The sequence below is a fragment of the Sprattus sprattus genome (genome assembly GCF_963457725.1).
Source record: "Sprattus sprattus genome assembly, chromosome: 2".
Taxonomy (NCBI): domain Eukaryota; kingdom Metazoa; phylum Chordata; class Actinopteri; order Clupeiformes; family Clupeidae; genus Sprattus; species Sprattus sprattus.
Window position 1 is genome coordinate 47114062 of NC_137921.1, and position 22454 is coordinate 47136515.

The 22454-nt window shown below is 42.8% G+C and overlaps 2 protein-coding genes across 2 annotated transcripts; both read right to left on the reverse strand.

Moving 5' to 3' along the window:
- Positions 1 to 1353: 1353 nt before the first annotated feature.
- On the reverse strand, positions 1354 to 4079 carry LOC308382720 (potassium voltage-gated channel subfamily V member 2-like; the record flags this gene model as incomplete). Its single annotated transcript, XM_080860249.1, has 2 exons — positions 1354 to 1638; positions 2769 to 4079. 2 exons carry the CDS (start codon positions 4077 to 4079, stop codon positions 1354 to 1356), a joined length of 1596 nt encoding a protein of 531 aa, XP_080716375.1.
- A 621-nt stretch (positions 4080 to 4700) lies between these two features.
- LOC308361411 (low-density lipoprotein receptor-related protein 8-like) lies at positions 4701 to 20715 on the reverse strand. The gene is made up of 14 exons (XM_080833753.1): positions 20623 to 20715; positions 18975 to 19091; positions 18116 to 18391; positions 15839 to 15958; positions 11453 to 11578; positions 11063 to 11234; positions 10118 to 10333; positions 9128 to 9246; positions 8790 to 8929; positions 8027 to 8168; positions 7641 to 7754; positions 7278 to 7352; positions 6352 to 6506; positions 4701 to 6189 (listed from the first exon to the last, which is right to left on the reverse strand). Exons 1-14 carry the CDS (start codon positions 20681 to 20683, stop codon positions 6178 to 6180), a joined length of 1845 nt encoding a protein of 614 aa, XP_080689879.1. The 5' UTR covers positions 20684 to 20715; the 3' UTR covers positions 4701 to 6177.
- Between the last annotated feature and the right edge of the window lie 1739 nt (positions 20716 to 22454).

Below are 22454 nucleotides of genomic sequence, written 5' to 3' on the forward strand. Positions count from 1 at the left end.
CAGTCAGGTCTGGTAGATTTGTTTGACTCTAGACCTGTTTTGACTAGAAGCATGCAGAGAACTTTAAAGCCGGAAAAATTAGCATGACTTGATTCATCTGCCTCTCCTCACCACCTGTGGTAGGCTCCAATCCCTGCGCCAGCAGTTTACAAAATTCTAATTCAAGGTCAGCAAATGTGGCCAAGAGACCAAAACATTATTTTTCTGCTGTATTTGTTGTCTTTAAATAACTTAAAAAAACATTTATTTTGGTAAACAACAGAATGAAGTGTACATCTTACTGGGACAAAAAAGTAGGAACTGACAGACCCTATTTTAACAACATAACAATGCTTTTAAGACAGGTGTCACTTTGTAATACTGTGTACCTACAGAAAGACGATTATGTACGGTATGTGCAAAGGTTTTGTGTAAATGCACAGGTATTAAGACACTTGTGCTGACGTTCACCACTTTTCACCGGTCTTCATTCAACATCATCTCAGTAATTTTATGGTGGATTTAATGGTGTAAAGTAGTCTGTGTATCAGACAGGCATTTACTCTCACAACTCTTTGAGGAAGTAGGACTGCGACAGTGTTCCCTTTTCCCCATTGCAAGGCAGACTTTCTCCAGCGTCAGCGGATTACAAATTAAATTAAATCTCATGACGCAGGTTGTTTCTTTTTTGTTTCCGGGAGCGTAAGTGTGTTCAGATGCTTTTCATTCTTCATCTTGCACTGTGTGAAGCTTCCCTGTGTATCATCTGGCTCCTTCTATAAGATCTAATCTTACTGCCGCTTTAGTGCTATCTCCTAAGTGTCATGCTGGTAGCCTGAAATTATCAGTCCATCCAGTCTCTCCAGCGTCATGAGATTTGATTTCCCAGCTTCTGTTCATTGACACAGATTCCTTGGGGAAAGATGGGAGCGGGAACACTGTCGCATACCTACTTCCTCAAGGGTTGTGAGAGTAAATGCCTGTCTGATACACAGACTACTTTAGATCATTAAATCATTACTGAGGTGGTGTTGATTAAACAGGTGAAAAGTGGTGACCGTCGTCAGAAGCCTATCATGCTCAAGGTTATGAATCATACTGAGAGGAGATCAGTGGTGTGATAGGGCACATTCTTTCTATTCTCACAGTTACTCTGAAGCTCACTAGCGTTACCTGTCTAATTGTGTTCTCTTCCCCTTCACCCTGTTTTTTCAAGGCTTGTGCCATTGTGACAAAAGAGAAGGGGAAAAGGTTTAACAAAGCAAAACATTTAACAAAAATAAAGAAAGATAGAAAGAAAAATAAAGACAGGGAAAGAAAGGACAGAGAAGAAAGGAGGAGACAGAAAAGAAAAACCTGAGAAAAAAAGCAAGTTCATCCAAGCTCAGCTGGGCAGGCCTCTCTCCTCTGGTGTGGGGGATGGAAGCACACATCAAGCCGACGGCGCAGCCGAGCCTTGAGCTGCACGCCTCGCTGCACGCTGGCCTGTGTGTATTCCTGTGCCTTCAGCTTGGCGTAGTAGTCCGAAAACTTGTTGAAGAGGATGGAAATGGGCATGCCGTTAAGGATGATGCCAAAGGAGATGCAGCAGAACGCCACAAGCCGACCCAGCACAGACACGGGTACCACGTCTCCATAGCCAACAGTGGAGATGCTGACCTGTGGGGCAGAAGTAGGCACAAAACAACCGGTCTCAACCTTGACTTAGATTATCACAATAACCTGCTTCTATGATACAAACTAGAGATCAATAGATTGAATAGATAATGATTGAATAGATCATGATAATTACACTAGCCTTTATTCAAGCCAACATGGTGAGAATGGGTTATGCATCTCAGCCATTGATTGGTGATATATTTTTTTTTTATGAAATCCACTCTTTTGTTACAAGAGACTTGATGGACTGATTATATCAGTTGACAGCATGACACTTGGGAGATAGTTCTTAAGCTCAGATCTCATAGAAGGAGCCAGCTGATACACAGGGAAGCTTCATACAGTGCCAAATGAGGTATAAAAGGCATCTGAAAACACTTACGGGAAACAAAGGATAATTCATAATGAATGTCTTCTCTGGATCAACACCACATCCTGAACCAGTTATGTAGATACTCCAGATAACTCAATTATTAGTAGAACGCATCTGTACATCAATGTTTACTGTGGTCATACAATGCAACCACTAAAACAACAGAAACACATGCACTGCAAATATTTGTTGTAGGCAAATAATGTGAAGATATTTACACAATTTAAAGGTTTATTTAACTTGCTTATTGCCAATGTTTGACATTAAACAAGGACAATGAATACAAATTCTACATACAGAATATACTGGCAAAATAAAGAGGGTATTTATGATAGAATCACCTTTGATATCTGCAAAAAAAAAAAAAAAAAAACTCTTGTTTAGAGCACAAGTAGTAACATGCAAGGATGACATCTGTGCTCATAATTATCCTTGGCGGACTTAATCTGGGTCTGTACATATGGTATCCACGGAAACATAATATCATCCGCAAAAGGATTAATAAACATGTAATCAGATTACAGACAAAGCAAACTAAGCGATGCATTAAGGGATCAACATGCAAATCAGTAAAGTAAAAATATGACTTCTCCCAATCTTTCCCCTTTCCACTCACAGTGTAACCAACACGGAGCATACAGATATACATTTCTGAGGGTCTTAAAAAAACATTGTAATTTACTGGGATTAACAGCAACCCAGACCGTCCAAGGACACAACAGGGATTACCAGTAGGGAGTGGTCTACTGTTACTCACCGCTGCCCACCACCAGGCATCAGGTATGCTGCTGAAGGGCGTGCCAACCACCTCACGCTCTACTGAGTGCATGAGGGCAGAGAAGGTGAAGATGCCCATGGCAATGAAGAGGAAGAGGCAGCACACCTGCTGGTAGCACTGGCGCAGCGTGAAGCCAAACGCCCGCATGCCCGTAGAGTGGCGTGCCAGCTTCAGTATGCGGAAGATGCGCATCAGCTTGACAATTTTCAGGACCTTGCTGACCTTGCTGACGCGTGCCATGGTCTTCAGGTCGTCCTGGGCACTCAGGTCCTCCGGGTCGCTGAAGGCCTCGAAGATCAGCTGGATGAAGTAGGGCATGACGGCCACCAGGTCCACAAAGTTAAGGGCGCTCTTCAGAAAATGCTTAATGTCACAAGTGGTGAGCAGCCGGAGGAAGTATTCAAAGGTGAAGAAGAGTATGGAGAAGATTTCAATACACTCAAAGTAGTTCTTCCCATACATGGCCTCACACTTCAGCTCCTTGACTGTGTTGAGGGTCATGGCGACGATGGAAATGAGCACGAACAGGCTGGAGAACACAGCAAAGGCCTTGGCTGACAAGGAGGAGTAAGGGTTCTCCATCAGGTCCCACAAGGACTTCCGAAAGCCCCCCAAGAACATGTTCTTGAAGCCCTCCTCGCTAAACTTGTGTTCGATCTGTGCCATGAGCTCCCCCTCTACCTTGAGGTAGTCCCTCAACTCATCCACCTTCTCCTCAAACAGGATGCGGCAGCAGCGCTGAGTGTCCTTCAGGCTCACGCCCCAGTACTGCATCTCCTCTTCAAAGTTGATGGGGCACAGTTCCTCCATCACCCACAGCACGCCACTGTTGTAAAACTGAAAGATGTAGTTGAAAAAGACAGGGTCCCGGTCGAAGAAGAATTCGTCTGTACAAACGCAGTAGTCATCGCAGAACGTGAGTTGCTTGCTGCGGTCTGTGCAGAGGGCCAGCGATCCAATGCGCGTGTTTGGGTACCTGATGACCATGCGCTTAGATATGAGAAAGGTCCTTCCGCCAACATTGAGGTTCAGCATGTGTGCTGACTTCCTTGACTTGGCTTTGGCACCAGACCTTTTCGCATTCAACTCTTGAGCCTTGGACAGCACGGTCTCGGGGGCAGAGCTTTCCAGGTTCTCCATGGAATTCCATGCCTTAACCGAACTATCCTTGGAGAACGGGAATGCTCTCTCCTCATCTATGGTGCATGAGAAGCTGTCCGTGACCTTAAGGTTGGCAAATAAAGTGGAGTGCCTCTTCCTCAGCTTCTTTGCTGGGCTCTGATTATCCATTGTGAATGGTCTATCTTTGCAAGTAAATCAGTGAATAATGCTTCATTCTCAGCTTACTTACAGAGTCCGGTGAAAGGGCTGAGTCACTATTAGGTCACCTGGGAGGCATCCTCCAGGCCGAGGCCCACCTTCAGTATCAGCCCCATGAAAAAGAAGAGCGGAGGACTGTAGGAAATATGAAAGCTTCTCCCTCTCCTTGTCTTGTTAACGCTGGCTTCCTTGGGAAGGAGAGGGGAAAGTCATTCTGCCTTTGCTGGCCCTGAAGATCAAGGCTGTCTGTTAAGAGATGTTTTCCCTCCTTTCCCCTCTACCTCCCTCCCCTCTTACTCAGCTCACATTTAATCTTATTGCCATCCTTCCTGTCTTTCTTAAGCACAGTTCCAAATACAGTCGGCAGGGATTAGAGCACAAGTCCATTTAAGGATTGCAACCTTGGATAATGATAATGGCTTTAAAACAGGATTTATTTTCAACTGGTGACAGCTTTAATTTTCTAATTCTACTCTTTTTTGCAAATTTGTGAAATTCTTGGTTACAAATCAAATTAAGCCCTAAGATTAATATATGCAGTTGTGTTGAGTTTTGTTAAATACAAGAACAATAGAGAATTCTCAACCGTTTATTTCATTCAATCACTACAGCACAATGGCTTCCATTGACATCCTGATATTGAGAACTTTTTAACAAACTAAAACAAAAACTACAGAATCTTTGATCAAAACAGTGCTATAACAATAAATATTAACTCAATTAACAAATGAAACCCATATTGCAATCCATTCTACTCTGGGGGTTCCAAGCTGACATCTCACAATTTCCACTGCATCACTCATACATCCCAAGGGATATGATGTTTACCAAGGCTACAAAATCTCAGCAATAAAGAAAATAATTTTCAAACAAAGATAATAAAACACTGACTTGTGCCTTAATGTCTTAAGACTGGGTAACATTTTTTGCACCATGAAGTTTTACAATATTACAGATTTGTTCTCCATTTGGGAATTTATAACAACCAAAGGAAAGTAGAAATCACCAACAGAAAAAAAGAAAGTGCAAATTATGCGCTAGTTCAACCTAATGTACAATCATTGCTCATAACTCTTCCCAGCAGGTAGTACAGTATTCACACCTGTATTCAAAATAATAAAAAAAAATCATTCTGATGACAAATCATTTCAATATTCAAGCTATTAGGCCATTCAGAATATCTGAACAGGAGAACTCGTATAGATATCAAGTTTACAGTGCCAGAGTAAACATTTGAGGGTAGTTAAGGCTAGCAACAATGTGTTTCCAAATACTGAGAAAACAAGCCTTAACTCCTTAGGTTAAAGCATAACTTTACATTGTGAACAAGTTACAGTAATAGGCATCTTGGGTCAAGCTTGATAAATCCTTAAGTCAGGAAGTCAGTCAAGCATATGCATAGGGTGACTCATAATAGCTTCCTTGTATGGCAATTACATTTTTTATCTTCAAAGCTTGTGATATGATCTGCTGGTAATGAAAATGTCATATCACTGTTGTGCGTTCAACAACTTCACCATTAACAATAAAGCCAACTACTCATATTCTTTCGTACCAAAAGGTCGTTCCTCACTGTCAATACTTTCTGGAAAGTTTTCAGAAAAGGGGTAGAAAAACAAACAAACACACACAAACACACACTCACAGAAAAAAAAAACTTCTATGGGGTACCCTCTCACCACACCACTGTCTACATAATTTTTTTGTGGATAGTGATCTTAGACTACAGGCAAATTAAACAAACAGCCAGTTAAATGAAGGAGTGATCAGGTGGAGATCGGGAGCAATTACCAGGAGTTAATTATTGGGAGTTAAACGACCTGCTCTAAATCCCCATTTAACCCTCAACTTCACCATCGCCCCTCCCCTCCTGCCAAACCTCATGTGCAGGAATTACAGGCAGTGCAGAGAGCCAGCACCATCAGCCAGTGCAGCTCCCTGGCCTCGTAGCAGCCCAGGAACTTGGAAGCCTTTAACAGGTTGAACAAGTGAAAACAGGACAGAACAGTTTGACAAGATCAACTGCCCTGGCGTCTTCACGCGAACGCCGTCCGTCACCTCCGCCAGCTTAAGCAGTGACCTGAGGAGGGAGAAGATGATTACCATCTCAGTGGCCTAAGGCTAAGGTGTCAGCCTTGGGGAGGTAAAGTAAAGTTACAGGGCAGGACAGGCCAGGTTGGGGTCTGCTCGGCCTGCTGGGATGCAGGTGGTATGTGTGGTGTGTGTGGGGGGGGGGGCTTACCTTGAGAAGATGGCCATCAAGGGGGGCGGCGGGCATGAGAGGGTCGCAGGACTCTCTGAGGGGGTCATCGGCGTGGAGGCCGGGGCCGCAGGTGGAGCTCAGCTCCACCCTCCACCACCACAGCAGCAGCCCCACCAGCAGCAGGCTGAGCAGCACTACGAGACAGGAGACACGTTATAGTTAAGGTATTTAGCAGACGCCTTGTCAAAAACCACTTACAAAACAACAAAACAGAAAAAAACAGAGCCAGCCTTTGTACACTACTTTACACTTCAGTTAGTGCACGTCATGTTGCTTTAGGAAAGAGTGTCCCTAGGAGCTCAAATCTGACAGATGTGCAACGCTGGCTTTTGCGCACAAACAAAGACGGACCATCGTGTTAAGCCATTTTGATTACTAGGGCACAATAATTTGGTAATTTCAGAACATGTACACAGACTTGAGTTCCTTTGAGGGCTGAAAAACACCTCATTTGGGCGTTTCTGAATACCTGTTTAAACTGTGCTGGCCTTTTATCAATGCTACACTTAATATTTAACCATTTTACAATGCCAATTAAACAATTTGAATATTTTCAAAACATGCACTGGTGTCTGTTGGACATGAATTCAACAGCCCAAACTAATACCAATATCTAATTGAAATGTCGAGAATAAAGTCAAGTCCTCTGGTCCATCAAATCAAGCAACTGACCGCCATGCCAGCTGCCAGTGAGTGTGAACATCCTTGGAGTGTGAATGGTGACTTTCTAAAGTGTTGATATTCTTACAATTGGAGCTAGATGTAGTTTGTAACACTCTGTTTATAACAGTATTTTATTTCTGTATTGACTTGTGGTGGCGCAACATGAGAGGTGGAGATGTCAACAGGCCACACAGGCTAAGGTGGGGAGTATAAGCTGCTATCTGGCTGTGTACAAAACTCACCAATGAGTGACACTATCCATGTAAAGCTGGCCTCCGAGAGGTCTGAAGTCAGCCTAGGTCGGTATGAGAGACTCCCTGAAACACAGCAAAGACAAACGCTCTTTCTTTTCGCTGGATGTCAGCACATCACAATGCTTGCTGGAGAACATGTTGTAGAATTGATTTCAACCTTGTACACAAAGTTTGACGCAGATCCTTGCCAATATTATTCAGCAACAAGAACAGATTAGGTTCAACTATTAATTTGCAGTAATATCTATGTATGTTGGTTTTAAAGGGTACCTTATCCATATTCTGTGATTCCAAGAAAGTCAAGGTTGTGGTTTAACAAGAAATAACAAGAGAGTGTACTGTGTGAATTACCAGGATGTTCTGTAGGCGTCAAACAGGTGAACCGAGGCGGTACTGTCTCAGAGAAGAGTTCTGGCATACACCCAGAGGGACACACCCTTCCTGATAAGCCGCACAATGACTGACCTGACACGTCAAAACAAAAGCATGGCACAAAATCAACCAAATCTGGCTGACGAAACAAAGGTGACTTGTATCATCAAAAGGCTGTGACGGCATAAAGGGTTGAACTAAACTAATAACACAGAACAATAACAATAACACAGAAAAACATCACATACACACAGACAGAAAGAGGTGCACAAACTACCACTCAAACACAGCACTCCTCAAAACACACACATATCTCCCACACTCACACACCAGCAGAGACCAAAGGACAGGACTGAAACACCCACCGTGTGGCTGCAGGACGGGGTGTACCACGGCTAGCCCTCCCGGCGAGGCCACCTGGCCCAGGAGCACCAGAGCAGAGCTGCCGTTATGTTTGCTGGCACGGCACAGAGCGCCACTGGCCTGGTCAGACCAGAACACATGCCCCTGTGACAGAAGATCACATCCATCGTCAGCAGAACTCAACTCAGGAGTCTTTACATCAAGCTCAACGCTCATGTAAACATAACTACACAAACGATAGCCAATAACAATACAGGTAATGATTAGCACTACGGATGATAAGATGCTCAGAGCTTTTATGAATTATTCATTGTCAGTTTTTCTTGTGTCCCCTGACTTCTTGAATAACATGGAATGTGTATGAGGCTGGGTAGGTGTGTGTGCATTCTGTAGACGATACTGTAGAGGAACATTGGTGTACATGTGCCTAAGGGCAAGGCCTGTTCCATTAGTAAAGAGTCTTTATCCTTCGATTTCAGGATTGCCTGCATTCCATGACGTCGGTTCTTGACATTTAGCTAGGTGTATGATTTGAACAAATGGGGAACTCGCTTTACCGGTCCAGGCCATAGTTATGCAGGGGTGACCAAAGAGGAACAGAGGATATGAACTGTTACTGATTTGAACTTTTCATGTCAGATGGCCAACATATCTAATACTTAGTTCTCATTTTTGGCTTTCAATCATCTTCCTTGACCCTCCATTTTGAGAAACTTGTTGGAATTACACTGTGTACAACGTGGGTGGTAAACACAGTCAAAGCACCTCAAATACGGCCAGTCCAAACGGCCGGTCCAGGTAGCCGTTGGACTCCAGCACGGTCTTGCGCTGCTGGCCGCTGAAGCTGATTCGCGAAACCGAGCGCCGTCCAGCGTCGGCCCAATAAAGAAGCTTACGCGGAAGGTCTGCCAACACACACACACACCAGACACACACACACAAACACAAAACAAACAGTGTAAAACAAACATTGGTACAAGCCAAACACAGCCCACACTCAAACAGGTCCTTAACAAATCCTCCTGGGGCAATGTACTAACCTACAAATATGCAGTGTGATTAACTACAGTAATACACAGAATGAAGCCACTATCTTCACTGACCTACGGCAATGGCTACTGGGCTTTGCAATGCGGAGGTGACCAGGGTTGTCCTCCCACGTCCATCCAGTGATGCCCGCTCAATCCTGGGTGTGGTGCCAGCGTCAGCCCAGAACAGCAGCCTGGCAAACAGCAGTGCATAATAATATAATATAAGAACTGAACAGAAGGATGAAAAAAGTTACATGATGTTCAGGTGACAATTTGCTTTGACGTTAGACCTGGGATACCTGTGCCTAGGACAGAGCAGACTGTGGGAATAGTCACGCAGACTAGAAAAATGTTTTTCAGTGGCGATGTGCCATGGGTGTCTCAGTCAGGAAGGAAGAATGGGCTAGAATAAGCTTCCACCAACTCATGGTGATTTACTTAATTTGCAAGCCGGAAGTGCAAGTTGCTGTTGACATTCTGTGAATGTACATATATTTATAGATACATTCTGTTTCTATAACTGGATATTTACTGGACTTGTGTACAAATGGAGGGAACTGACTGTGGGACACAAAATAGGGGTGTAGGTGCCGAAAAGGAGGCAAAGAGAGCAATTCAGGGTGGGAAACACAACGAAAGGGACTGAAGACATTTCCAAACTGGACAATCCAACAGGACAATGTCACCATGACGTCTCTAAAGGGGTTCAGCTAACAACATCACAATTCTCTCACTGGAAGAGGTGATGCGCCTCATGGGGGTGCTTTGTCACTTTTCATTGTTGATGAAAGTAAATATGAAAGTAAATATGCTTTGGCATCATTGTATACATTTTGTATGTGGTGTTACATGCCAAGAATGTGACCTACAGTCTTCAATTAAACTGAAAATCAGAGGTGGTAGGAGATAAAGATAGAAATATACAGACAGAGAGAAACAAAGATAGCCATAGAGAGAGACAGAGATGCGCAGTCACATACATGCACACTTAACATACGTACATATGTACAGAGAGAGGGGGGGGGGGGGGGGGGGGGGACGACGACTCTGGCTCATACCCACCCCTCCAGGGGCTCCACTGCTACCCCAGTGGGTTTGGACAGGCCCCCCACCAAAAGGCGCCGCTGGGACCCGTCCAGAGAGGCCACATTAACGGAATGTGTGTTGGTGTTGGTCCAGTACAGCAGATGGTGGATCCAGTCCACAGCCAAACCCAGAATGGTGCCGTGGCTCCTCAAAAGCAACGCAGACTTGTGTGCATTTCCTTCCAATGCCGTCCTGGAAGAGACCACACCCAACCCAACCATTTGAAATATCTAGCTATTGATAAATATCTTGCAATTGATAAAAGTTCATAAAAATTGACATGAAAACAAGAATTGGCACCAAAAACTGTACAATTTCAAAAAATTGAACAAATCTATCTAAGTCTACTGGTTACCCTTCAAGTAGTAGTTTTATGTTACAAATTAGGAGAATGTTTCACCCCCTCTGGCCTTGCATCAGCAAGGACCAGCCCTGTTGGGTTGAGTGTTTTGTTTGCAAAACTTCAGTCCAGAGGTCTTGATAAACAACAACAGTGGCCAACGCCAACAATGTCATACGCATGGAAAAAAGGAAAAGATGCAGGAAAGATGCCATGGATTACGCATATTTACAAAGTGGACTTCTAGACGGGCGAGGGAAGAGGGAGATCTACGGCTCAGCACAATCCATGGAATGAAAACACATGGGCCCAGGGGGAATGTGCGGGGGCACCGTTCTAATTAGCCACAGAGGGCCTGGGCTCCATATGCCAGTGGGTCGTTACCTTGCCCTTCCCCATAAAACACACAGTGCTTCTGCACGGTGACACATCCAAAAAGTTTATAATTAACAGCTTATCCTGCTTACCCTGGGGCGTCATACGGTGCAGTATAGAGATAATTGACGCGGTATATACACGGATGTGCAGACAAAGAACAAAAGGGTTTTGCAATTGAGCATCAATTCATCTCAGAGTCACACCTGTAGATGGTGCCTTGCTCGGAACCAGCCCAGTAGAGGGTCCGGTTTGCAACGAGCGCTGTCACTGGGCTTGGTGTGGTGGAAGATGAGGCAACCTGTCTGTACTCCTGACCCAAGGTGTCAACGGAACGTAGGCCTGTTGAGCTGGTGAATGCAATCACAGCCCGGTCCCCTGCGCAAACACACACACAGTAAGATGATACAGACAGGAGTCATTAACCTGCTGAAATGGTTCCTGAATCCTGACTAACTAGAGGATGTCCTGGTAAAAACCCAATTTGTTTGCCATTTGTCATAGTCAAACACTGCTGTTTGACTATGACAAAGACAATTTGCATTGTGTACTTTCCATGTTGTGATTCAAGTCATCTCCATTATGGCAGCTCTTACCGATGGCTGTGCATTCTTCAGTGCGAGGACCCTTAACGTAACCTTTATGACACTCACAGGTCAAGGTGCCATTGGCATGGACACAAATCTGACTGCAGACATCGTTGCTAAGGCACTCATCAATTTCTGGGAAAATAAAAGAGATTAAGTTCAAATCACATTTTTTATCCAAAATATACTTTTCTTTTCCCCTTAAAACAAGTATCTACCTACTTAAATTAGACAGAGTGATACTACTCTGGATACTATTCTACTGACTGAAACACACCATAGTTTTTTTCCTGGTATAGTGTGTGTGATTTTTTTGTTTAATTCCTTCAATGTGGCCTATGTACAGTCGTGGCCAAAAGTTTTGAGAATGACACAAATATGCATTTTCACAAAGTTTGCTGCTTCAGTGTCTTTAGATATTTTTGTCAGATGTTACTATGGAAGGCTGAAGTATAATTAAATATATTTAATAAGTGTCACTGGCTTTTATTGGCAATTACATGAAGTTAATGCAAAAAGTCAATATGTGCAGTTTTGACCCTTTTTTTTCAAGACCTCTACAATCCGCACTGGCATGCTGTCAATTAACTTCTGGGCCGCATCCTGACTGATGGCGGCCCATTCTTGCATAATCAATGCTTGGAGTTGGTCAGAAATAGTTTTTTTTTGTTTGTCCACCCGCCTCTTGAGAATTGACCACAAGTTCTCAATGGGATAAAGGTCTGGGGAGTTTCCTGGCCAATGGACCCAAAATATCAATGTTTTGTTACCTGAGCCACTTAGTTATCACTTTTGCCTTATGGCAAGGTGCTCCATCATGCTGGGAAAGGCATTGTTCATCACCAAACTGTTCCTGGATGGTTGGGAGAAGTGGCTCTCGGAGGATGTTTTGGTACCATTCTTTATTCATGGCTGTGTTCTTAGGCAAAATTATGAGCGAGCCCACTCCCTTGGCTGAGGAGCAACCCCACACATGAAGGGTCTAAGGATGCTTTACTGTTGGCTTGACACAGGACTGATGGTAGCTCTCACCTTGTCTTCTCCGGATAACCTTATTTGCAGATGCCCCAAACAATCGGAAAGGGGATTCATCAGTGAAAATGACTTTACCCCAGTCCTCAGCAGTTCAATCCCTGTACCTTTTGAAGAATATGAGTCTGTCCCTGATGTTTTTCCTGGAGAGAATGGCTTCTTTGCTGCCCTTCTTGACACCAGGCCATCCTCCAAAAGTCTTAGCCTCACTGGGCGCGCAGATGCACTCACACCTGCCTGCTGCCATTCCTGAGCAAGCTCTGTGCTGGAGGTGACCCGATCCCGCAGCTGAATCATGTTTAGGAGACGATCCTGGTGCTTGCTGGACCAAAACATCCTTCGAGAGCCACTTCTCCCAACCATCCAGGAACAGTTTGGTGATGAACAATGCATTTCCCAGCATGATGGAGCACCTTGCCATAAGGCAAAAGTGATAACTAAGTGGCTCGGGGAACAAAACATTGATATTTTGGGTCCATTGGCCAGGAAACTCCCCAGACCTTAATCCCATGGAGAACTTGTGGTCAATCCTCAAGAGGCGGGTGGACAAACAAAAAAAACTATTTCTGACAAACTCCAAGCATTGATTATGCAAGAATGGGCCGCCATCAGTCAGGATGTGGCCCAGAAGTTAATTGACAGCATGCCAGGGCGGATTGCAGAGGTCTTGAAAAAGAAGGGTCAAAACACATATTGACTTTTGCATTAACTTCATGTAATTGCCAATAAAAGCCAGTGACACTTATTAAATATTTTTAATTATACTTCAGCCTTCCATAGTAACATCTGACAAAAATATCTAAAGACACTGAAGCAGCAAACTTTGTGAAAATGCATATTTGTGTCATTCTCAAAACTTTTGGCCACGACTGTATAAGGCAGGGGTGGCCAACCCGCGGCTCGCGAGCCGCATGCGGCTCTTTGCCGGCTGACGTGCGGCTCGGCTCCAGCTCGAGTGCTCACTCACTTTTCTCTTGGTGTACAGAATTTTCATATTGTAAAACAAATATCTAAAATGCATATTTTGCACGCAATATATTTGGAAATACAGACAAAAAGTCTGTCCGATTTGAATGGGGTATTTATTCATGTATATTTTGTCATCACGCGATCTTGAGAGATGTCTTCAAGTAACGTTAATGTTCCAAACATGAAACATTCTTTCTAATGTGTGCACCCAGTTTCAGAGAGTAACTAGCCAGACTAGCAGTAGCTACTGATAGAATGCCATGGATCCAGCAAAGCGTAAAGCTAAACGAAAATATGAAGATACGTTCTTGCCTGAATGGGAGGAATTATTTGCGCAGCGAAATGGAAAACCCCTCTGCTTAATATGCCAGACGTCACTGTCGCATTCTAAAGCCTCAAACTTGGAGCGCCGTCTCTCCACACACAATGCTAACTAACATAGCTCAGGAGTTCCTAAAGGCACAGAGATGGGCAAGCACAAGGTACATACTTTGAAACGTCAGTCAGAGAAACAGACTCGGTTTTTAGGAAATTTACTCTGAAGTAGGCTACTCTGAAACGGTCACGTTGGCATTGTATCAGGTGTCATTGAATATTGCTCGAGCAAAAAAGTAATATAGTGAGGGAGAGTTTGAAAATTGAACAGAGGATATCTGACATTAACTATAATTAGCACCTATCTCAACAGGTGTCTTCAATATGTTTATTTTTGTGCCATATTTTAAATCTACATTCGTTAATTTCTCTTCCTGAAACCCACTAGAGGACACTATTTAAAAGGTTATTTCCAATAAAAGGTAGGCAACTGCTGTGATTAAGCTCTTCTCGAGGCACAGTCTGTTCCAATGCTTTGTTTTGATCACAGTTATTGTAGAAAAGGAGGCCTCACTTAAATATGTGGAGGCAAAGGGTAGTAGCTGCTCCTAAAATTTCTCTCCCAGGTCAGAGTGCTCCTGCTTCACACACATCCAACACAACATCTCAGCAAATGTCTTCAATATGTTTATATTTGTGCCATATTTTAAATCTAAATGTGTTAATTTCTCTTCCTAAAACCCACTAAAGGACACTATTTAAAAGGTTATTTTCAAAAAAAATCTTATGGGGGAGCATGCCCCCAGACCCCCCTAGTTTTGCTTGGTCACAGGGGAAAAAAATGGTTTTATGTAGAGGCTTATCCCCCCCCAAAAAAGTGGGATCCTAGATACGTGAGGCTCTTTGAAATGGTGTTGGATTTTGTTGTGGCTCTTTGAGCTGGACTGGTTGGCCACCCCTGGTATAAGGGATGCTTTCACCAACACTGTCTGCTTACCCTTTACACTAATGGCCAATGTCGCCATCTACTGGACATACAGTGTATTCAGACCCTTTCACTTTTTTCACATTTTGTTGTGTTGCAGCCTTAAGCTCTGCCTATCATGCTCTGCCAGGGCCCTGTTCGGCGTAGAACTGAAGCTAAGATAATCAGTCTAGCTCGCTAAATGAGATAATCTAGCTCGCTAAATGAGCACAGGCTGTACCGGTCTGCCGACGGGTGCTAAACTACTTAATTGTGAAGTTAATGTGTCCCAGGCTAAACTCATCAGCTAAATTGCGCGTGCACGTCCTGCTTCAAAAGGCAGGAAAGGTCGATCACCAAAACCATGATTTTTTTTAACGGTACAATAGTCTAAACTCAAAGAAAAAGACTCATTTTTGTCTTCGCTAAGGCGGGATATGACCATGAACGCGTTATGAAGAATTTGAGACCATATCATGTCCAGAGACGCGTGCAAACAGAATCCATAGGTAACTTGAAAGTAACTTGAGACTGATCAAAAGCATGTCAAAACCTACACAGGTGGTGCACCGGCCAGTAAATGCAGACCTAACTTCACTGGTTCCGAGGTGGAGGTACTGTTGGAGATGTGTCCATTCTATTCCACTATTGCTATATCCATGCTATTGATGCTGTGACCACCATGCTTCACCATTGGATGTTATTGGGCAGCTGATAAGCGGTGCCTGGTTTCCTCCAGACATGACACTTAGAATTGGGGCTAAACAGTTCAATCTTGGTTTTATAAGACCAGAGAATCATGTTTCTCAAGGTCTGTGAGAATTGAGAATGTGAAAACTGAACACTGTGAAAACTGAACACTGTGTTCTGAGCATGATGCATGAGAGCAAATTAATTACAGTTTAATTACAGTTCTGAGAAGGTTGTTGGCTACCCCTCAGACAAAACGCAAAGATGGATTGAGCAATAGAAATCAAACACCACATATAGTACATACAACTACTTAAAACATAAACACCTATTTCATGCAAGCGATTTTGCAAGAGGGTTTAACACTTAAGCATGATTAACATATTTTGCCCATTGTCTACTTGGTGAGGGGAAAAAAAGCTCACCCTCACACTGAGTGTCCCCCAACAGCATCCAGCCAGGGGGGCAGTCACACAGGACGCCCATGGGCTGGTCCACACACAGGTGAGAGCAGCCCCCGTTGTTCTCCAGACACTCGTTCTTATCTGAAGGGCAGAGAGAATAGCTGGGTTCCCATCAACCTTTTTAACGCAAGTTTTGACCATTCTAATTGAAAATCCTGAGTGGAAGTGCTTGAAATACGCATGAAATCTTCCAAGCTGGATAAGAAATTGATTTGTTAGAAGGGGGATTAACTACCGATTAGCATAGGGTAAAACTATGGAATCAGATCAATGCCATAAATATTTTGTAATCTGTAATATAGATTTTGTATCTGTGAAACCATCTACACTTTCAAAACCTATCTACAGATACGGATTTAAAATACGAAATGTATCTACACTTTCAAAAACTATCTTCACTTTCAAAATCTATTTACAGATACGGATTTCAAATACGAAATGTATCTACACTTTCAAAAACTATCTTCACTTTCAAAATCTATCTGCAGATATGGATTTCAGTTACGGATTTCAGTTACGCATTACGGATACGGAGACGGATACGGATTTCAAGTACGAGTTACGGATTTCTGTTACGAATTACAAAATCTTTTTGGCACTGTCTTTATTTCCTTTCTAACGAGCCAATCAGCGCTTTTGGCAGATTTTCTAAAGCGCCAATCAACACATTGTATCCTGTACTGACTAGCCAATCAGCGGCGCTAGCTTGCTGGTAACTGGGAAAGTTGAGTGAAACGGTGTATGCAGCAGTCATGGATCAGAGACCGAGAAATGGCACAAGTAAGAAGTCCTATATTTGGAGTTATTAATAAAGTCATTGTAAAACACACAATCATAGTCAGTGGTTTTCACTCCACACTTCGTTACACCTGTTTCAAAGATCCTTGTCGTTGTATGGAAGATATTAGGATCTGCTTTGGTAGCTAACGAAAGCTAACGTTAGCATTTTCGTGACCGATCTCCTATTCACATTTAATTAAGTTAACAATGAACAGTATTCATATGACCAATTATCACGATGAGAACATTTAGCAGACAGACTGCTATTGTCTTGTTCTCCAGACACATGCAAAGTGATGGTGGGGGTATACCGTTAAGTGCATATGCATCCTCAACAGCTGGATAATGACCAGCCTGATTTCAAAACCACCTTGTAATGTCATTTTCGTTTCTTTTCATGGCACTTTGGGGTAGGCTATTTGTAACCCTTTTCTGAAGTCCTTGAAAACGTTTTATTGTGTATTTTGTGTGGAAGCGAGTTTTCTAGCGTCTCAGTGGAAGAGATATATGAGACCAATTTCTTAGTTACAATGCGTTCTGCAGCCAAGCGATCTCTGAATCGCCAGAGCCTAAGATTAACTAAATAGTACAGGTGTTCATCAGCCCTTTGGGCCAGACATAAGGCATGCTTGTTTAACTTTCCCCACGGTGTTCGTACACCGAATTGTATTCAAACCGTGCGGGGGAGACCCCAGATCTCTCCCTAGGCAGAGCGGTGGCAGTTTTAGGTTATAACTATTGAATAATCAGCGGGCCAGCAGCAGTTGCCAGCAAGCTAGCGCTGATTGGCTAGTCAGTAGAGGATACAATGTGTTGATTGGCGCTTTAGAAAATCTGCCAAAAGCTCTGATTGGCTCTTTAGAAAGGCAGTAAAGACATTGCCAAAAAGATTTTGTAATTCGTAACAGAAATCCGTATCCCTATCCGTAATGCGTAACTGAAATCCGTATCTGCAAATAGATTTTGAAAGTGAAGATAGTTTTTGAAAGTGTAAATAGTTTTTGAAAGTGTAGATAGTTTTTGAAAGTGTAGATACATTATTTGCATTACCCAGCAGATGGAAACGTCATCAGAGGTGCATTTTCTTTAGCCATTTTCTCAAGAATGCGCTTAAAGGGATTGCATTTCAAGGGATTTTCCACCCAAGTACTTAATTACATTACAAGTGAGAAACTCATTGTTGAGCAATTCATTGTTGCATTTTGATGTTGTGCATTAAATTATAAACCAACTCAGAGTTTTTCATTCTATGTAACTCCACCAATAGTAGGACTACTTCATGCAAATGCAGTTTTTTTCTATTTGGTCACAAGTGAACAGAAATCAGTTTTTGCTCACTGAGTGGCAAACCAGAAGTCAACTACACAATTACTAGCGTTCATCACAAATAAGAAGATTGAGAAAGAATGGCTACCTAAGTAAACCAGACAGGCAGACGAGTAAAGGGATATGACTTACCACAGTCTTGCTCGTCACTCCCATCTGTACAGTCTTCCGAGTGATCACACCTGAAGGCGTGTGTGATGCACTCTCCATCCCCACACCTGAACTCCGATGGGTGGCAAAAGGCATGAGGCAAGGGGGCACTGGGGGGCGTTGGGCGGGCACGGTCTGGCTCACAGGAGTCCTCGTCGCTCCCATCTCCACAGTCATCCATCTTGTCACAGAGGAAGACAGAGGACACACAGTGCCTGTTGGCACAGGCATACTCATCCCGCTTGCACTTGGGCAAACCTGAACAGATCAAAGCCACAAATAAGGAAAAGTGTAATTATTTCAAGGGAAAGGTGTTTACGTGCATCATTTGAATTCTGTCTATATCCATCATTGCCAACTGAATTATGACTTCTTGTCTTCAATCATGTACTGTTATCAGTCTACATGCTGACAACAGCATCCCTCATAAATGGGTGACAATTGAACTATAATAATAATTGTTCTATTCATTTAAACAGGCAATTCATGATTATTCCATCTGAATCAGTTTAGGGCATCCAAGCTTAAAGTAGAAAGTGAAGAGTTGATTATAATACACTTTTTGTAGAATTCAGCTCAATTCTCCTCACAGCCCTCTAGATGTCTGTCCTGTGTGCACACAACAAAAGAGCGGTGCTTGTACATAGTCCTCACTCTGTAAATGGGAATGGGAAGTGGCTCGGACTGCCATACACTAATCCAGCCAAACAACAGTGGTTCTTCATGAGAACTGAAGGGAGGGGTGTATTCTATTGGCTCAAATATCAAAAATCTTTGGATCAGGGACTCTGCCTTGAACACTTCAACAGAAGGCCACAAAAACAAAGCGTCAAGTCCTCACCACAAGTATCTGGGAGCTCATCTAAGCCATCGCTACAGTCAGCGTGGCCATCACACAGCAAACTTAAAGCAATGCACCGTCCATCTGTACAGATGAAGCCTGTGCACGGTCTCTTCCCTGAAACACACAACACAATGCACAGACATGAACACACGGACAAATTGTCCTGTTACATCATTTTTGAAATTTGATGACTGATTTGGATTGCGTGACTTTAAAACAAAACAAAACTCTTGTATTATACATATAAACTATCTCAGTAGGGGAGTGGGGTAAGGAGAGCCGTTTGTTACTTAAGTAAATGTATAGCTTAAATTGGAATATGAGACAGGAATAAAACGTATTCACACAACACAAGTTCAAGATGTGTGCCATCAGTTACAGTGTGCCTAACTTAAATAGACAACAAAGTATGGGGTCCCAAAAAAGGGGTCTAGTATTTTATCTTTCGCTTGACTGAGCCAACCCGTCTACAAAATTTTTTAAAATCTATTTTGATACATTTGTCTCCCTCTATCGGTCTTCGTGAGCAACTTAGGTGTAACCAATAATTGCCCTAAGGTTTACATAAGCTTGACTTTGGGAATAGATCTTTTGTTTATATAGGATTTTATGAATAAAAGTATCTTACTTCTCAACCCTCTAAGTCTTACCGATTTTCAAAACCGTCCTAAATATTGCCAATCAACCCAAGATCTCACTCTGGAATGTAACCACTTAGCAAATGATGCTGCCGTTCGCACAGTCCTGATGGCCGTCACACACTATGTATAGGATGCACTTCTCGTTGCTGCAAGCGAACTGCGACCTAGTAAAGGTGTGATTGGCACTACCTGGCACCACTACCTGATAAGACACAGGTGACATATTGTTAACGGGAGAGGCGAAATCTCACACACACGCAAACTTTCTAGTGAATCCGGAGGGCTGTATTAAGCTTTATCAACTCAGGAGTACTGAAAGTGCCAACATTTGTGCTGACAGGAATCTATCAGCCCTAGGTTTAAAAAAAAAAAAAAAAATCAACTGAGATGCTTGCATTCAGGAACGGCGTAAATAAAAAAAGGTGTATTTTCTATGTGCAGAATTCATCCTCTGTGGTCTGCTGAAGACCTGCATCATTATGTTTGGCAAAACTCTTGGATTCAGGCATATTCATCGCCCATTCGCCATCGCCGCCAGTCGGCGAGCTAATTCATCTCCAAGGTCGAGACGTCAAGACGTTCACAACACGAAAAATGTACCACGCTCTCAGTACCAAAAACAATGCATCACCAAAACACTGTTGTTAAACGTACTACGATGCACGTAGAGCGTGAGGTCTAATTTGCAACAGCATGTCAAGGACACACTGTTATGCTAGCTATCAGCTAAAGTATAGTATTAAGTGTGCCTCCATACATGGCACTAACGATTTCATTTCACCGAGTTTTGCCAATAGGTGTATCTATCTAGAGCAATACGTTTTGCCTGAATACAGACGGTTTATTTCAGGCGTTCCGTATGGAGAGATTGACAAGTGTACTCTAGTAGTCTGTCGTTTATGTAGAATTAATGAACCCTGTCCTGTGGAGAGAAGGGCTCATTTCCCGTAGTAAAACAGTGTGAAAATGCAAGTGCAAATATGTCCAAGTAGTAGGCGCCTTACCACTGCAAACGGTCCAAAATAAAATATGAATCAGTACGATTGTGGCACCAAGGTGTCCCATGCTCCAAGTTTGTCTATCTTACAACGGGCGCGTTTAGGTGACGTCATGTTATGTAGTACAACAGTTTGACTCGGATCATATGGTTCGGCCTGATGGTCTGATTCTGTGTGAACTGTGAGCTCGGGAGCGCGGAGGGAGGGAGTGAGGGCAGGAGAAGGTAACCGTAATCACCAGGTGAGTTTATGTGCTACTTAAATAAACCCTCACCTTTTTTGACGTTATGATTTGCGTTTTAGATTTGGTGGATGTGGTGTTCGAATTGGTTGCGTTTGGGCTCGGGTGGGTGAAGCTCACAATGGTAAGGGCAGGGCCGGATTAACAATTTTCTGTGCCCTGGGCAACAAGGCTCAAACCCCCCCCCCCCCCCGCCGCCGCCGCCAAACAATCGTAAAGTCGCTATTATCAAGATCATAGCCTACACTAGTGGAGATGTATGTGTGCACAAAAGCCTCAGCATAAAGTGCATGCATTCAAGAGACCATTCAGACGCACAAATGTGCATAACTTTTTACAATTAATCTTTAACAGAACTTGGTGGCTTGAGGAGTACTTATTGAATGTTTCAATTATCTTGAAAGCAAACAGCTAGGTAGGCCTTAACTTAAAACCATAGAACATTTTAAAAATGCAAAAATGTGAAATTATCACCAACCATGAAGCAGACAATTAGTGTGTTTTTAGTAAAAGTAAATCATTGGCTACACTGTTGTATGTAATTTCAAAGTCAAGATCATGTTTATTGTATCACAATTCAACATTTGATGTTGATCACTTCACTACTATATATCCTTATTATTTTTATTTAAACAAATGGACCTTACAACTGGCCTCTCCCTTAAAGACTGAACTCATGACTACACAAACAATTATGAGGCCTAATGACCTATCTTTACTTTTAAAACTTCTCTCATTAACACTAGGGGTGCGATATGGGCAAAAAAGAATATCTCGATATTTTTTTTTCATTTTGACGATAACGATAATTAGACGATATTTAAAACAAATGTGATTGGAATTCTCAGAGTTATACCTTCTTGGAAATTACAATAATGGGCACAATGTTTAAGGAAAACACTTCTTTATTGTCTTTAAACAAAAATAACTTAATTAAACTGCAATGCAGAAATATTGAACTCTTGAAATAAAGTGCTCCATGCATCCATGAGAATTATTGCACATCAACAGCAGTGATTATGGCCTTATTAAACTTAAAATTCTGTCCCGGATTGTACAAAAATACAAATACATGAGCATTCGAGCATGGATTGGGACGATTTTTTCTGTCCGAGCCCGGCCAGGTCCGACAGAATAGTAACCGAGCCCGGACCCAGTCCGACAGGCATTCAAATATTTTTTTTTTTCGAATCCGAACCGAGCTAGAAGGAATCAATCTCAACTGTTCATAGTACTAATGCCACATTGACGTACGTTTTTTTTTTATGAATAGCCTGGCTTTATTAAACTGAGGCATCAACAGTTAAATGCTCTCTCACACAAACAAGCGCTGTTAAACGCACAAGCGTGCACAATAAGGCCAATACGTATATTTAAATTAAATGATTGACATTGCAAGAACGTTTAGTAAAATGGTGCGGCTCCTTTAAGAAGAGCACGTACAGGGAGGGAGAATGGTGACGCATAGTTTGGATGCAGCGACAAAGATTTATGTGCTGTAACAGTGTTAACCAGTATGTGAGTAACGTGAGTTTTAATAAAGCATAGCGTGTGTAATGTGTAGCTATTTCATTCCGTTTGCTAAACTTTCCTGCTG